General features: G+C 35.9%; 1 protein-coding gene across 1 annotated transcript; it reads right to left on the bottom strand.

Moving 5' to 3' along the window:
* Positions 1–7,494: 7,494 nt before the first annotated feature.
* LOC149140828 (uncharacterized) lies at positions 7,495–9,120 on the bottom strand. Its single transcript, XM_089449533.1, has 3 exons — positions 8,550–9,120; positions 8,298–8,354; positions 7,495–8,178 (listed from the first exon to the last, which is right to left on the bottom strand). The coding sequence occupies exons 1-3, from the start codon at positions 8,811–8,813 to the stop codon at positions 7,861–7,863; spliced, it is 639 nt and encodes a 212-aa protein (XP_089305659.1). The 5' UTR covers positions 8,814–9,120; the 3' UTR covers positions 7,495–7,860.
* Between the last annotated feature and the right edge of the window lie 8,096 nt (positions 9,121–17,216).

Here is a 17,216-nt window from a genome sequence, read left to right as displayed (position 1 = left end):
TTCCAAACAGTAGGCCAAATATTCAACCACCTCCTTCTTCATGCTAGGCAAAAAATATTTGTTTCTAAGAGCTTTTATCAACTTCTGATATCCAGGATGGTCAGCATATGGAACCTTGTGATATTCATCTAAAATTAAATCCTTAATGGATTTTGTATTGGGTGCATACATTGTTGTTTTATAAATCAACAAACCTTCTTGGTTTACTTCATACCAAGTGGTTGTGCCTTACTGTTCAGAATTTTTGTTTGCTACCACAAAGTTTGATACTCTGGGTCTTGCATTTCCCCCTCCTTCATTTGTTCCTTAAATGTGTTTTGTGCTTCACTAAATGATATTTCATATAGACAGTTAGCTTTTATACTTAATGCATCTACAAAACGATTCTCCTTGCCTTTTAGGTGTTAAATTTCAAAATCAAACCTGCTTAGATAATCAACCCAACGTGCTTGTCTAGCGTTCAAAGTGGGATGTTTAAAATAATTAGTTAAGCTATGATGGTCGGTCATTAGCAGAAATTTCTTACCCAATAGGTAATGCAGCCACATTTTTAAGGCATGAATAATTGCTGTCAGTTCCAAATCATAGGCTGAGTACCTCTGCTCATGCTCTTTAAGCTTTCTGGATTCGTAAGCGATGACTTTTCCTTCTTGCATTAGTACACTGCCCACACCTTCTTTGCTAGCATCAGTACACACCACATAATCTTTATTTAGATAAACAATGCTTAATATAGGTGCAATGGTGAGTAAATGTTTAAGTCCATCAAAGCTATTTTTGCATTCTATACGCCATTTAAAGTCCTTACCTTTCTTTTGTAATGAGGTAATAGGGTACGCTACCCTGGAAAAACCTTCAATGGATCGCCTCTAATACCTTGATAGGCCCATAAATGACCTTATATTAGCCACATCCTTTGGTACTGGCCACTCCATTATGGTCTTTATTTTCTCTAGGTCCACAGCTATTCCATATTTAGTAATGACATGACTAATATATTGGATATGTTCCTTAAATAAGTCACATTTATTGTATTTTCCATATAGCTAGTGTTCCCTCAAAACTTGCAAAATAATCTGGATGTGTTCTTTGTGTTCTTCTGTCATCCATGAGAAAATTAAAATATCATCAATGAAAATTAACACAAACTTGTCTAAATATTGATGGAATATGATGTTCATAAGGCACATGAAAGTTGTTGGTGCATTGGTTAGCCCAAACGGTAGCACCACAAATTCGCAATGCCCATTACGAGTTTTGAAGGCATTTTTTGCTATATCTTCTTCCTTGATTCTAATTTGATGATAGCTCGATCGAAGGTCAATCTTGGAAAACACAATTGCCCCCTTTACTTGCTCAAATAATTCCTCTATATGAGGTAGGGGATACTTATTTTTTATGGTTAACTTATTCAATTGAATGTATTCCATACACATTCGCATGGTTCCATCCTTTTTTTTAACAAAAAGCATTCAGGCTCCCCAAGGTGATACACTGGGTCGGATGTATTTTTTGTCAAGGAGTTCTTGCAATTTCTTTTTCAGCTATGTTAATTTGAATATACTCCTACGATAAGGGGCTTGAGATACTAGTGCAGCTCTTGGCACTAATTCAATAGTAAAATCTATATCTCTTTTTGGTGAAAGTCCCGGGATTTCCTTTGGAAATACATCTGGGAAATTTTGTACTATTGGTATATATTCTATGGCGATAGATTTTTCTTTGGAATTAGAATATCCTACTTGAATAGCATAAATCTGGCACCCTTTTCGGATGCATTTGGCCAATTGAGAATTTGTCATGGGTCTCAACTTTAAAGGTCTTATGATTCCTTGAATTCCTGCCTTCTCCTCTCCTCATCAATATAATTAGTGGTTTTAGTTTTATAGTTAAGGAGAAACCAGTGTTTCTCCAACCAGTCCATACCGATTAAGATATTGTATGACCCTAGGGGCAACACATTTAAGTCTTCCATAATAGGTTGTTCTCCTATCTGTAGGAGACAATTACTGACCATGGCAAGCACTCTTCGTTTGGCCCTAGTAGCTAGTTGTACTAACCAAGAATTCTTAAACTTAACAGTCTACAGATTGCATTGTTCTATTATTTCTGGGCTAACATAACTTAAGATAGCTCCGAGATTAATTAAAATAGACACGGTTTGGTTGAAGATTTTACTTTCAAACTCTATCATAGTTAGTTGGTACTCTGCGTGGTGGTCCTCAAGAGCAACATTGATTTTCGCCATGTTTCTTGCCACTTCTCCGACTATTGTTGCCTCTTGAACCTGTGCTACCTAATCAGTTCCTCTACAATGTGGGAATCTTTTAACATAATGAGGCCCTCCACATCCCCAACACTGTATTGGTGTTTTGGCTGCCATTTCCACTTCAATCCTTACTAATTGTTCATTTGTCTTGGTTTCAATTGGGGTTTTGAACCTGGGTTGATTTCTATTCACAATTCTATTCATCTGTCCTTTAGGAATCTTATTGATCACAAATTTATTTATTTTATGACTAGAGGAGAATTTACTCCCTTTCTTGTCATTCCATTTCTTCCCTCCTTCCCCTTTCTACTTATTTTGCTGATAGCATACCCGAGCCTTGCGTATGACCTCATCCATGGTTTTTGGGTTATCAAACTCAAGGAATTCTTTCATAAATAGTCGCAAACTGCTGACAAACTATTGTACCTTAGCCTTTTCTTCCTATATGTATGGGACGTATCGCAGCAAGGAGGTGAAATTAGTTATGAATTCATCTAGGATAATTGTCTCAAACAAAGGTCGTGAAACTCCTTGGATTTCTCATCATAAAATCTTTTAGTTGGATACTTTTCTTTAAAATATCTTTGAAATTTATCCCAGGTTATGCTTTGTTCGTTTACACCACAAACTATCTTTACGTCCTCCCACCATAAGGTGGCTTTTCCCTACAACTGGAAGATTGTCAATCAAGCTTTAAGATTATGATCGTATTTGTACAGCTGGAAATACTTTTTCATGTTAATGAGCCAAGCTTCTTCTGCCTCCTCTTGTTCGCCATCAAAAAGTGGAGGCTTAATCTTTTGGAATTCTCCTTGAAGTTCTATCTTTTGTCTCTTGCGCCTATTGTGCTCTGATGCATTTTCAAATTCTTCTTCCTAGTTTTCTTCGCCACCTTCAGATTCTGCTCATTCTATATGGTATTCTTGTTCTCCAATCATATTTCCCTATTTAGGACTAGGAATTGTATGTCTCTGGTTCTGTCTATCTGAAAGGATTTTCATGATCTTTTCTTGTTCCCACATCAGTCATTCATTATCTGCTCGAAGTCCAACCATTTCTGCTTTTAATTCTTGTACAGTTTCTAAAATCGTGGAATTAGTGTTTCACAGTTCTTCTCCCAACTGTACCCATACTTCAAGATTTGTCTCCTGAAATATTGCTGCTCCTGCTCCTATCACAGTCCGGTGTGGTATGGTTCCCATTCTTCTCATACTAGCTATGCATGTTCCTGGCTTTTTGTTGTGCACATTACACAAATACTGTCAATTCTTGTCTTTCCAGAGGCCTCGATTTTGGTAACCTAAGTGCTCTGATACCACATGTCACACACCAATAATTAGAGTAACCCATAGTAAAAAACAAAAATTAACTATATGAATATTCCAACATTTGAATTATTACAAAGTATTGATATCATAAAACAGTCGTCATTAATATTTACAGTTGGTATCAATTTAATATTATGTTTTTTCTGTGGTTTTTAGTTTACAATAATTACGAGTCTGTTTTAATGTCAATGCCAAAGTTTTGAACCATAAGTGATGGGTTAACTAGGTTTATGAGTAAACCTTTATAGTACCGGAACTCGATTCACTGTGATTTCTTATCCCACCCATTTCTTATTCATATTAATTATACAGGTTGTGTATTTACTGTCATAACTCAGCCCTATAGTAGCATTAATTTTCTCGAGTTGTTGAATGGCCTAGGTCTAAGGTCCGCCTCTGAGGTGAATGTCGTGGCGCCTCCAACTGGAATCCTCATGCGAGAAAATGTGCCTAATCTATAGCATTTGGGCCTCCTCCAAATCAAATGGTCTAAGTATTGTTTTCATGGACGAAGTATGGCCTGAGAGGGCAAAATCGTCATTTGGTACCTCCGCTGAACACTCGCCTGGTCCTCTGGCTAGTCGAGTAACCTCCTTTCTGGTAAGGGTTTTTTACCTACAGATTTCTTTTCATGGTTACCAGTTCTTCTTCCAGCTTGTCTGAGTTCGTTAATGGGGTTGATCTGCGTTTTCTAGGTTGTTGTAGCCTGTCTCTGGTTCGCACCTTGCTATGGAGAGGGTTGGCTTATATCATTCAACACTTAAACAAGTACCAATCTCCCGGTGCCACCCTCTGTCAAACACCTCACTGCTCTTTTCCATATTTGCTATCTCGAATTGCAATGATGCTTTAGACTAATCCTATGTTTGTTTATTTGCATATTGGCTCACTTCTTGGGCGAAACCCTTGGGGTCTTTTTGATTTACTGTCGTGACATCAAGATCCTTGGCATATTCTACTGGGTATGCAGGTTTTACCGGGATTGCCAAATTATTGTTCTATTCGGTGTTACAGACTATGTTATTATTTTTAACCTAAATTCCATAGGCTTGAAGCCGAGAACTCATGGAGTAATGTTTTGAATGGATGATTGTATAACTATGGAAATCCTTTCTATGCATTTTTTACTCTATTTAGCTCTTACTCTGTCATAATGGTTGACGTTTCTCATATGTTAATTTCTCTATTTAACTTATTTTAATTGCCAGTTTTCCTATGGCACGAATCTTTTAATATGGGAGTTTGTTATTCTGCAAGCTGTAAATTTTGGTTTTTACTACCTTGTTAATGCATAATCTACATCGAAGTAGTAATGTAGTTTTCTTCTGCTCTACATTTTAAGTTCGAGGGGATTCTGAAAAAGCTACTGTCAATTTATTTGGAGGAATTTCTATGAATTGTTTTCCTTTTTTGATAGTGCAAGTAAATCTCTTTTTTCTCCATAGTGGGGACATTATTATTGTTTCTTTATGAAATATTTTCCAGAATTAGGATTGTCTGTTTATCCGTAAATTAATTATTTGATAATCCAAGCCCCTGCTAACTTCTGGGGTTTATGCAAGTTTTAAAGAGTGTTTCACTATGGCAAAGCCTTCATTGGATCTTGTACTAGAAATAAAGTATAGTAGGCCATAATTTCTACTGATTGTCTGTGGTGATTTTCCACGACTATCTTGCTATTTTATTGTTCTATCTTGAAGTTAAGGTCTATTCGTTTCTCCTTTGTTTTCTAAATATATCAATTCTTTGCTATGTTAGCTTCCAGAATCATTGGGTACAATGAAATTAACTTACGGGTTTATTAATTTCCTTTCCTTAGTGAGGAAAAATACCTTAACCTTTCCTAATTAAATATCAAACTAGTTAATAGTCTACTTCTTTAAAACTGAAGTTATACAAAAAAAAAGTACCTTCTGAAATTTAAGAGAAGATACACTGAGCTAGCTTCTTCTGATTATTTGCCTCCCAACCTTGAGCCCAGCGCTGCTCCACTTGCTGTCTCCCCCCGAGTTACCCTTCACAGGGTATTCTCTTCAAGATTTCCTGTTTTTGAATGTAGAAGCTATCTGGTCTTAACTAAACAGAGCCAAGGTAGCATTGTATGTCCCTACAACACAGTTCATCTTACAGTTTTCTTCTTTTTCTCACAGTTCATCTTGTAGTTTTCTTCTTTTGCTCCAGGTCTCAGATGTCCCCCATCCTCTTGATTACTGGAATAAATCTTCCTTCTGGAAGTAGTTAGGGCTAGGGTAACTACCAAGCCTAATTGTTTGAGAATAAACTATCATCCTTGGACGACATATTCTCACTTAAGTTAAACCCATTAATTATTTCAATGATTTCAGCAATCCACTTTTATAAAATTGAAACAGAATCACTATTTATATCAAAGTTAACCAATATTCAATTTATCCAAAAATACAATAAAATAAATATTTACACATATATAAGGGACATCACAATACTTTTATAATCCCAAATACAAAACAAAACCTTTAATAAAAAAATATAAAATAATTATATAAATGTAAATTATAAATTTATATACTTTGAATAATGTTTTCCTAATAATCGTAATATTCTTTCCTTATCGGTAACACTTCCCTCGCAGTGAACGTGCTTAAATCTCACAACATATTTAGATTTCTCTTTACTGTAAATACATTTTCTGGATCATGAAAACCATTGTTATTCACTAAATAATTAAGTCTAATTCCCCTAACATCCAATGATGAATTGACGTTTTCTTGTATAATCGTTTCAGCGGCTTACACTCGAAATCCATGTCACAAAACCACAATGACAATTATCTCCTAATATTATAAATCCACGTCGATAATATTATAAATCCAATCCGGGATGTGGGGTTATTTTTCAACCTTATAATGGCCATTTCTAATCAACATCCGTAAAGAATGGTAGAACATTCTTTTTCCTCATCACGGTCTGTCATCTCTGGTAAACGCTTACTTTCTTCGTTTTTGCAAGCATAGAAAAATGATCATTAGTATAATTCCAAATCTGATTCTTTACTTATGTTAAATATAGAATTATTATTAGATTATTATTAATTTGAGGGCAAATTGTAATTTGTATTAAGTCTTTTATTATAAGAATGATATTAGGTTGTTTAATTTTATAAATAAAAGTGTTATATAAATTTCTAAAATAAAATTATATATATTATTAATTTAAATTTATATTTAAATTTAATTAATATTTTTTCAATATAATTAATATTATTTATATCAAAATAAATATTCAATTATAAAAATTATAAAATATATCAAACAAAAATATATATTCAAGTATCTAATAAATATATAATAAGATTATTTCAATATACAATATGAAATTTATATAAATATAAATAATAATAATAATAATTGAATCCGTATATTTTAATTTTTGGTTTACAAAATAAGTTAACAATACTTAAATTTGTCAACATACAATTTTTTAGTCAATTAGTGTCTTCAACCATGTTGATAGATCCAAAACTAAATAAATATATGATGGTTTCAAACTCAACCATTCTAATTTCTAATCATATATACAAATCTTAAACGTCCAACTATTCAACAATTGAATTTTCTAAACTAATAAAACTCTATATAAGTTTAAATCAAAATAACAATTTACTTTTCTACATTAATAAAATTCCATATAATTGTTAATTAAAATCAAATTGAAAAATCCACACAAGATAATCTAACCCAAACAACATTACATAAAGTAAAATCCTAATATTATAACCAAAATTACCCAATATCAAACCTCCAAAAATAATTAACCCGTATTATTTCTCCATAACACTCAATTACTTATCACCTTATTACACTCAAATAAAAAAACAAAAAACCTAAAATTATCCCTATAATAATATATTATTAAAAAAATTAAAAAAGCTACCAAGCACTAAGTTACTATCACAAGCCTTCTATGTAAAAGATTCCCTCAGGTCGTCTATAAAATCCAAAAAGATAAGCTAGCTTATTTTCGTTTCAGTGCATTACAGAACCCTATGTTTGACATATGTGAAATTAAGAAACTTTACAAACAAAAACCCTAGATACATCGTAAATTAGGATATGCCAAATCCTTTCAGAACTTCCTATGGAATTATATACATGTGAAACAGTAAATAATTGTTGTCAGCCTCTATTCTTTGACTTCCATGGAGGACTGCTCGCAATTTGCATTGTATTTTATGTAGATGTGCGGCTGTTTCTGGGCTATCATTTGCTGCACCAAACAGAATATTTAAAAATTAAAACTTGGATCGTCAACAGCCGCCCCCGGCTCAGAACTTTCACGGGGATGCGATGTCTGGTAGACAACCATGAAGTTCTCCATTCTCCATCCCCAGCAGGACGTACGTGAAACTTTCAATGGAGGCCACTCGTTTATTCGTACAGACCTCTCCTCGTGCATCTTTGTGAAGTTCCAAAGACATTCGTGACCTCCCCAAAGTGGGTCGTCTGGATCTGCAGAGACGTAGCCATCCCGGTGGAAGTATCGCCGCATTGGATGAAGCCCGCGCCAATACGGATCACAGTTCACCCAGTAATTCCCTGCTTCCTGCAATAAATTCATTTCTTTCAGTATGCCGGGAATAAAAATTCATTCCTATGAATGCTTTTCGTACGAAAATTGCCGATTTACACAATGTTTATAATATCCCTATCGTACAGGCCTACCCTTTTGTACCAGAAATTCCAGGTATATGAGCACAGATCGTCGGCCGTGATTCGTATCTGCAATTACATTTACACAACATATCGATATGAATCGAAGATAATATTTTAACTCGCAGATAACTTACTAATCCCTAGGGTTCCATCTAATTGTTGGCTGCCGTTTTCAAATTAGGGTTCTCAATTACAGTCTGTTCCATTGCAAATTTGGGTTTTTAATGAAATAAAAATCGTTATTAATGTAAAACAATTTACCCGGCGTCCTTCTTCAAGAGAGAGGCAATAGGCTGTAATCCTTGGTTCAATCTGATGGAGAGAACTTGTTCTCACTGTAAATTTGTATTTCCAAAGCTCCAGGCAATGTTTTGCCCACAAAATGTCGGATTCGGCCACAGATTTCCACTTGGTGGAGACTGATACACTCCTAGCCAAGCTCGCAACATCCAGCAGTGACAACACTAGAGCAAATACATCGACGCAAAGCCATTCGAATAGATCACCACGAAAATCGTCCATCATTCCTCCAAATATTTCCTTATAGCTTCAAGATTTAATACCCTCAAACTTGTATATATATTCTGTCGATAATTCAGCTTGCTGCCATATATACGCTACCATAAATACGCATATCTATCAATTTAAAAGCTGGATAATTGCCTTTCCTATTCTGAACTCTGCAAACTCGATATGGAAAGTTGCCTTTCCTATTCAGGCCTCTGCTGCTATGAGCTGTAAGTACGCTTTGAGGGGAGCTTTCAAATACCTCAGTCCACCGTACATTGAACCCCGGCCTCTCCTATTTTTCTTCTCGTATATCCAGAGAGAATTCATGAGTTTTCTTCGCTGTCTGATATAGATGGAACCGGACAGTTTCGAACAAGTTGCCGAGTTGCATGGTGTCATATCAATGTTAGTGAGGCCCACGTAGACTTTGGTGATTTATAATATTCCCGATTCTCACAAGTGGCAACATAAGTTGGCCCTACATTAACATTTTTATCGTCATATTCCCTATCTACCACTTCAGCCACGCCTTGCAAATTGCTTCACACCAGCCTTTCCACATCATTTCAACCCTACCTTGAACAGCTTTACTTTAATCGTATTATTTTCTATTTCATGTCTTGACAAATTAACTAACCCATCACTTACCTACCACCAATATATATATATGATGATGGTGGTGGTTAATGTTTATTGAGACCAAACAATGCTCTATCGGACCTAAAGAAACAAATTATTTATTTTGATTTAAGATTTTATTCTTAAAATTAGATGTGGTTTAGGCGTGATATATACATATATATTACTGAAATTAAGCGTTGTTTATTGACACCTTCATCCACATAGCGGAACTCTCAGAAACCTAAGTAGAATAACGATAATTCAATTACAATAATAATATAAACGATTAGTTTAATTGGTCAAGATATATTTTATTTTTTTTATTTAATCATTAAATGCACAGAATAAATGTTTTCTAAAAACTCTTAGCTTCTCCTCGGAACTGAGGATTTGAGTATAAGAGATATGGCATCGGCTACCTAATATAAGTTCATAAACATACAAATCAGAGGATCCTTATAACTTAGTGGAACAGTCAATGTAGAATATGTCTCCACATCTACGCATTAGAATCTCAGGGTTGTGAAATTTACATATCATAGACCTTAAAATATTTATGAATAGGGTGATTATGGGTATAATATCTTTTACATCATTAAAGTATGTGCGATGAAGAGAATGTTTTTGTTACCGCAAAAAAAAATATTTGCGACCTGCATAGTTCTTATTTGCCTGTCTTTAGTGGTTTTTTTTGCTGTTGCTAAACGTGCTGGTTATTTGCCTGTCCTCAGTGGGTTTTTTTTGCTTTTGCTAAACGTTCTGGTTATTTGCCTGTCTTAGTGGCCTTTTTTTTGCTGTTGCTCAACGTGATGGTTATATAAATGGGTGCAATCCTTTCCATTGTTAGTAATATTGATTTAATTGAATATTGTTTGTTTTTTTCTAATGTTTGATTTTCTTTATATATCTTTATTAGAAATTATTAAATATAATCCAAACAAAACTTTCAATTTATTTTAGGAACTTTCAATTTATTTTAAAAATAGTGTGAAAAATGGGTAAGAATATACTATATAGCTTTAAGAGTTGCATTAATGGTAAAATGTCAATAGCTCAAAGCAAGGAGGGGTGGCTATGGAGAGTAGGAATATCAACTTTATGTTTGTGAATTTAAGTAAAATAACTATGGAATTTGCAATATTGAAGATACAAAAAATATATGGTGCCATGCTGAGTTTTCATTAAATAAATGTCAACGCTGGATGACCACTTGAAAGTTGTCGAGGACTCAAATTTATGATGGAAATAATATATTTTGATAAATGATATATACAAGATATATGTTATTATTGTCGAAAATATGTGTATTATAAACTCTAAAGGTAAGAAAATATGATTTAAAATTAATAAACAAAAGAGAATAAAGAATTAGGTTTTAATAGATAAATGTATACTTAAGAAATGAAATTTACAATATATTGTGGTTATATATACATTTATAATTCTTAAAGGGTTCATATTATAGAAGATAAAGTAAGATAAGGGGTAGTCAAGATTTATCTATGTGTGGTTACAACGCTTTACCATATGTGATTACAATTTACAAACACAATTTACAATACTTCGAATGAGTAAAGGCTTTGATATTATTCAAGACAAAGCAATGTAAGAAGTGAAGATAATAGTATTTGCAATACATAAAACTGTCATAGATAGAGACATGAGAGAAGTATTTATTGTTTATAATAATGTGGTTTCCATCTATAACTAAGATAATGACACCTCCATGATTACAAGTCTCATTTCATTTAAGACAAAGAAAGTGAGAAGAAGTGTATTAACAATGTTCATTTTGTTTTTAGTGTAAACCACAATATTTTAATATTGGGAAGTTAATTGAAAAATGATATCCAACTATCATTGAAAATAAAAATTATATTATTTATGATAAAGATAGTGCTAATAAAGTTATATTAAGTGTCAGTGGAAAATAATGATGTCTTTCCTTGCCAGTGGAATTACTCATGTCCTGAAATTCTCTTAGATTATTAGTATCGGTTGTCATCAATGAGGTTTGAACATTTAAGTTTTCATAAATCTAATCTACTTCACAAAAAAAACATATGATGAATGGGTTGAATGAAAAGAACCTTTTCATGTAACAGCATCATGGAGAGGCAAGGCACATTTTGAACTCATGTATTTAAATATATATGGCTTGATGCAAAACCATCAATTTTTGTATGTAGGTATATGATTTTAATTCTTTAAGTACTCAAAATTTTAGTAGCTAAACATAATAGATGCTAGTTGAAGGAAACTTAGAGTGGGATAATTTACGTAACATGAATTTCATGATATTTGAATAAATAATGCAACAAATAGATAATCAATGACATGTTATTTTGTTGAAAAATATTGATTGGTGGAATGCATAAAGATAACAATAACTGAAATGGCATGTAGCATGTTTAAGGTTAGGGTCTCCCAAACACTTTTGGGTTGTAGATATGTATACACCTATATATTGGTTGAATATCTTTCCTCCTAAATGAGTGAAGGGCATGACAATATGAGAGGATTGGAACATAAGAAAGATAATTATGTCTCATATTGATGAGCTTGGATGCATTCCTTATTTTGATGTTGCAAAGTAGGATTGGGAAAAACATGATTACAAAAGTGGAATATATATCTTTATTGTCTATGTAATGGAGATAAACTGATATAAATTAAATAATATGCTAGAAAATAAAGCAATATTTGCTTATGATTTATCTTTTAATGAAAAACAAGAATATTAGCCAAAGTGAAAAGAAGAAGAGAATAATTAATTTTGGGAAAAACAATAATGGTGTCACTACAAACATCACAAAATTACATCTCTCCACATTGCAGAAACTCTTTTAGCAGACTAAACTTCCATGGTAGTCATGTTTTACCTTCAAGAACCTCATCAAGTCCAATGTAAGTCGACCACTATGTCAAAGTCCTCCAATAATGTTATAAAGTTTCAAAGAAATTATCTCTAACTAATAATAAAAACAATATCGTTAATTTTTCTATAGCTTCTAAGAGGTTCATATAGACCCAAGTTATTATGAATATCTAGTTAGGAATATAATTCAATGCAAAGTAATAGATGAAAATATTGATGTAATAAAAATAAATGAAACATGAAATTTGGTAACCTCCCTTCATAGAAAATTTTCTTAGGAGTCAAAATGGATTTATAGAGCAAATATTGAGAGAGATGGATCACATGAAAGTTGCAAGGAAAGGGTAATAGTGAATGGATTCGCACAGTAGTCATATATATTTGTCGGCGGTGCTGGACCCGTCAACATGTCAAGGGAATATCCCCGGTAAGAAGTCTCAATTAAACCTCAGACCGTTTGCTGTAGGAGTCCCAGCAGTGGGTCGTAAGGTAATGCCTTGACCGTGATGTCGCACAAAGTAAGATAACTTTGTCAGTAGCAAGGGTGTGACTGCTGCAGTGAGTCAAGGAAGTTGAATGAAAGGTTCTAACACATGGGGGTTGAGATGAGTGCGCCCCTTGGAAACCTGTAGTAGTACTCAGTTGAGAAGGGGACACACGAGCAAAGATGCATCAAAAGCTAGAAATAAGATCAGTTGATAATCCAAAGTGATGGTTAAACCACCAGCACATCTGCAACAAGATTCGTATAATTGCATATGAAGCAGTTCATACACAAATACGTAAGTTAAACAACATATATTGCTAAGCAACCGAAGCAGTCCAACTAAAATAACAACATATACATGAAAATGTGTTGCCTCTTATTATATAAAGAAGTGTAAGTCCCAATCATACAATACATCCATGTAAACCTACTAGCCCCAACAGTGAAGCGTTACAACCACATCCGCCTGCTCCTCCAAAGAGATGAACTAGCTCCGTGCAGTGGAGAAGCCAAGGCGCATTACAATATTGTCCAAGCTTTCTCCAAGATAGTCTTATTAGAAGCTTGGCTAACCAAAAGCCCATACAATGAGTTATGAGGGACTATTTATAGCAAAGGGTGGGGTGACCCTTGACATTACCCTTTGTGACAGTTCAACTACCCCTGTGACTCTTCACCTACTCTATGACTATTACATCCAACTATTGACACTTGACTTACACTTGACATGACTCAACATTACAATGCACATGTACTCATGTGAGACAAAATGGCTTGAGCAAGCCATGCAAGACATCACTGACACTTGGTCCATTGTGATGAGACCAACTCTTTGACATGCTTGTGATGGTGAAGGTGGTGAGTTAATGCCAAGCTTGGTCGTTCGTGATGGTGTGCATTCACCCCATGGTGACATCCCGTTGAGGAGAACTCTTGCCTCTGTTGCATCTGATAAATTGGTTCAGCTCCTTCATCCAAATCGTTTGCTAACATTGCATGGTCTTCTTGGGTGCAGCTGAACCTGCACACACTGATGCATAGTGTCTATGCTAATATTCAAGTGCATGATGGTGGTCATGCACATCGTCTTGCCGAAGTACATGTGTAGCTCCAGTTGGACTTGCTTCTTGTCTTCACCTTGGTGAGTGCGTTGAATGGATTGGACTACATGCGTGCACACAATGACATGCATGCTGATGAATCCCTTGCATGCGATCAACAACACTTCTCACCATGTCTACTCTATGCAAGCTGTTGGGATGGATCTTTGACTTGTATAGGCACAGTTTCATTCATGAGTGCATGTTGCACCCACTGTTGTTCGTGTTCCTGATGCAACTCATTCGTATGTCTGTGCAGCTTCATGTTCTTCCTTGAGTTGCTACTTCAGCACATGTAACTTCTTCTTTGTTCCATTCACTATCTTCGCGCGATCTTCATGTCGCGTTGTCACCTCATAGCCTCAGTCTCCAAAGTTGCTTTCATCATCATTGGATCTGCTTGATATTGCAACTTTGCTTCACCTCTGTGTTGTCAACAACCTTCCTCTTGCATTCATTGCATTCATTGTATTCGCTGCATTCGTTGTGTTCACTGCATTCGTTGCGTTCATTGCATTCGATGTGTTTGGTATGTTGCCTTCGGCGGTTGTTCATGGTGCTTCTCGATGTGGTATCTTGATGTTCTTGTCTACGAACAACTTGATATCTTCGTGAATAGGCAAGCTCATAGACATTTGATTGACTGCATCTCTAGGTGTGCTCTGAATGATTTCTTCGACTCTGCCCTCTTGGAAACCATTGTACCTTCACTGCTGAGAGGGAGATGAACACTTGTAATTGTTGGAGACATGGCAACACACATGAAAAGAAATTTGTTAGTCGAAAACCCAAATGAACTTGAGAAATGACTTTCAACATACCTGTGTGACTGATCATGAAGGTTGCGCAATTTCAGTGGGGAGGTCGGGAGACTGACTGCCAAGAATGTGAAAGGCATAGTCTGGGCTGTTGGGAGACTGGTTGACTACTGGAACTACGCAATTCACAATCCAATATGGCTTTTGACTGTTGGAATTGTGCAATGCACAATCTTAGTTGGCAATGGCTGTAGGCTCAGTGACTGCATCGCGCAATTTTCTGGGCCAGCACTCACTGTCCCTCAGAAATGCGCAAAATAGTCCTGTAGGACAATCACTGGGAAAAAATGTGCATTTCCTGAGAGGAGGGCAAAGTCTTCCCTCTGAGGATTGCGTGATTCTCTCTTGGTGTGGATCTTGGTGAGGCAGAGTCTGGGCCAAGGCTACCCAGACTCACTAACAGGAAACTAAAAGCAAATGTGACAGCGAATGCATGGCGACACTAAGTTATAGCAAAAGTGATTGACAGTGCATGCAAACATGAATGAAAGATTCAGTAAACAAATAAACATGCATGTGGGTGAGGCGAGTCACCGAATCAGTGAACATTCATGAAAATAGTTTCATCCATGCAACAACAGTGAGATAGCAACGAAAACTAAAACAATGCTAGGACAAGCTAGTATGAATCAAAATGATAGCAAGCGTTCACTAAAATCAAGAAGACATTACTCACACAAGAGAAAACACAAAAAGCGACAGAAATGCAACACAAGGCATGCAAAGTGGACTTACCCCAAAACAACTAAGTTGAACATGTCGATTGCCCCTAGATATGATGTGGGATGTCCGATCTACAACGTTGATGTGAGGAATGAGCTCTGCAACATCCGGTTGATGATTTTTGATAACATCGAGGTTGTGATGCGCATGCCACAAATGTAGGGAAAGTGACACTTAGTGGGAGGATTCTGAAATGATCCTTGCATGTAACCTCCAACTACTAATCATAGATCCCTAAAACGAGGGATCCCTTTGCACGTTCCCTTGGGAGAAGCAGCCCATGCATGCAAGTCTATTTTTCTCAGTCTCGGAGGGAACCGGTCAACTCAGCTACACATGCAAGAGGTTGCTCGACTGCTGGGAGAAAATGCGCGTTACTGGCTAGGAGTTGGGTTGGCTGCCCAGGAGATTTGTGCAATTTTTAGGCAGAGCAGCTGACTGCTACCCAAATTTGCGCAAATTCTGAGCTGAGCAGCCCTGCTGGAGAAAATTTCACAATTCCTGTTGGGAGTATTCATTGGCAGAAATGTGCAATCTTGGAGCCGAACAGGCTACTAGACAGGATTGCAAAACTTCTAGAGGGAAGGCTGGTTTCCCTCTAGAAATGCGCAATTTTCTTGGGGAAGCTTCTCAGCCTGCAGCTGGAACAAGTCCGAGTGAACATCTTAGGAGGGGAATGCATCAAGCTGTGATCGACAGGCTTCCTTTGTGCAAGAAAAACACTGAAGCTTGTGAACCTGATGAAGCAAGACAAGTTGCTGTGAAGGTTGGAAGGGAGGCTCCAAAACGAAGATAAGGCAAAATTTTGGAGGGTGGTTGTAGCTTCTACAACACTTGGCAACACATTGGTAGAACACAAGCTATCTAAATGGACCTTGTTCATGAAAAGCAAGTCTAACACCTCTGGAAGTATTGCTTAGTTCTCATCTCCTCCTGGTTTCACACTAGCTTGATTGTAAGATGTAGCATCTGCCAAACTCTTCATCGATTGACACACATTGCAAGCCAAGTCAACATATTTGTTTCGATTGGGGTTGAGGCGTATATTGATGCCCAAGCAATATAGTCATCAGAGTCTTGGTTTCATCTCTAGTATTGCTCCGCTACCAGCAGGCCTGGACAGTACCTCGACGGAGTCACATAGGAACATAAGCATGGATCCACTGCGAGCAAGCCTGGTCAATACCCTAGCAAAGTTACTTGCATCTCCTCTCTGTGTAGGAAGACTTTCTCTTCTTTCGCCTTATTCATTTTCATGTTTTCAAACTTTTTTCACTTGTTCATTTTTTTCATTTTCATCTTCGTAATTGTGCATAACACTTATTCATTTCAGAGGCGGAAGAGGGATCCTGACTTATTGAGAGCAGAAGAGGTTTTTCCTATAGATAATTAGTTTATTATACCTCTGATGTGCCTGTTAAGGTTTTCCCCCTCACCTTACTCTACTTAACTGAGCTGATAAGGCTTAACCCAAAAACAACCGGCTAGAGTAGGTGACACTAGTTAGCACACAAGCATTGTGTTTTCACCAAGGTTCACTTCGAACAGTACGTATTTTCCATCGATCTATCATGGACTGAAAGTATCAAGTTCTTCATGCAGAGGGAGGATGACATATAACCAAGTAGTGATAGCAGCACATGGCCTCTTGTACTTTACCCAACTTTCTTCAAGATTCATACATGCTTTCATGCAAAACTATCTTATGAAATGATACAAGTGAACTAAAAAACAACAAAGAAAAGCAAGAGTAGAAGCAAAAGTGAAAGCAAATAAAGTAAGAAAACAAGA

This window comes from Pinus tabuliformis, chromosome X (assembly GCF_031772625.1).
Source record: "Pinus tabuliformis cultivar Carrire ecotype Pingquan chromosome X, CPIR1, whole genome shotgun sequence".
In the NCBI taxonomy this organism is placed as follows: Eukaryota; Viridiplantae; Streptophyta; class Pinopsida; order Pinales; family Pinaceae; genus Pinus; species Pinus tabuliformis.
Note: the sequence above shows the minus strand (reverse complement) of the source record. Positions and strands in the feature narration are given on the sequence as shown.